Genomic DNA, 854 nt, shown 5'->3' on the forward strand with positions numbered 1-854 from the left:
AAAAGACTGTTTATTGCAGAACGTGAGTAATATTGTTTTTATCTCCTTCACCAGCAGTGCAAGTACGTGACCATAATAGGTATAAGATAGTCTTACTATCGGCTAATGACAGTCTTAGTATTGGCTAATGACATACACATAGGAAGTGCTATCCAGGTAAGTAGCAGTTGGTTAGTCTACAGCTCTACAGATCCAGTTCTCCTGTGGTGAGCCCCGCCCTATTTAGTTAACAAACATGGAGCGTGTGAAGTCTGCGTAGTCGTAGCTGTCTAGAACCTCACGACCCGTCTTGTCCACAAACGGCTTCATTCTGGCTATACAGTAGTCTGCTTGCTCTTTCGTAAGGTTCTGTAAGGGAAAATACAAGAGGTATTAGTCTCACCCTATCACAAGCATACAGAAGATATATGTCTCATTTTATCACAGGGAGAATACAGGCGTTTGCGATTTTGTTTTCAACTTAACACATGTGCTGTGACTCATTTTAAAAGATTATATCAGAATCATGGATCAAACTACAAGTAGTTCAGCTGGTCTCAGTTAAAAAGAGTTATCAGGTTCCTAGATCAAACATCGACCACTTCAGGTGTCCTAGTTATTAAATGGATCACAGTAGTTCAGGTATTCAGTAGTGTTGTTCTAATTAATTGATTTAACTGATGACTGGACGTTGTACCTCCAAATACGACTGATCAATCGTTATTTTCTATGATAGGACTGAGGCAGACTTGAAACTTGATGAAACAAACAATGTCACTTGTGTTACAGGCCACTGGAGACTTGTTCAGACTTTAAAAAAAAAGGAGGAATATTTTGTTCTTTGGTCAATACTCACTGCATACAACTCCTGTGCT

At 39.3% G+C, this 854-nt stretch overlaps 1 protein-coding gene across 1 annotated transcript in view; it reads right to left on the minus strand.

The window, feature by feature from the left end:
• Window positions 1-32: 32 nt before the first annotated feature.
• The window catches only part of LOC110449459 (spectrin alpha chain-like), a 66838-nt gene continuing 66016 nt past the window's right edge, over window positions 33-854 (minus strand). The window contains exons 52-53 of the mRNA XM_021496335.1: window positions 836-852; window positions 33-348 (exon numbers count right to left, since the gene is read on the minus strand). Of these exons, the coding sequence (XP_021352010.1) occupies window positions 223-348; window positions 836-852 (143 nt within the window). The 3' untranslated portion in view covers window positions 33-222. The remainder of the gene's footprint in view (window positions 349-835; window positions 853-854) is intronic.

This window comes from Mizuhopecten yessoensis, unplaced genomic scaffold, assembly GCF_002113885.1.
Source record: "Mizuhopecten yessoensis strain PY_sf001 unplaced genomic scaffold, ASM211388v2 scaffold4623, whole genome shotgun sequence".
In the NCBI taxonomy this organism is placed as follows: Eukaryota; Metazoa; Mollusca; class Bivalvia; order Pectinida; family Pectinidae; genus Mizuhopecten; species Mizuhopecten yessoensis.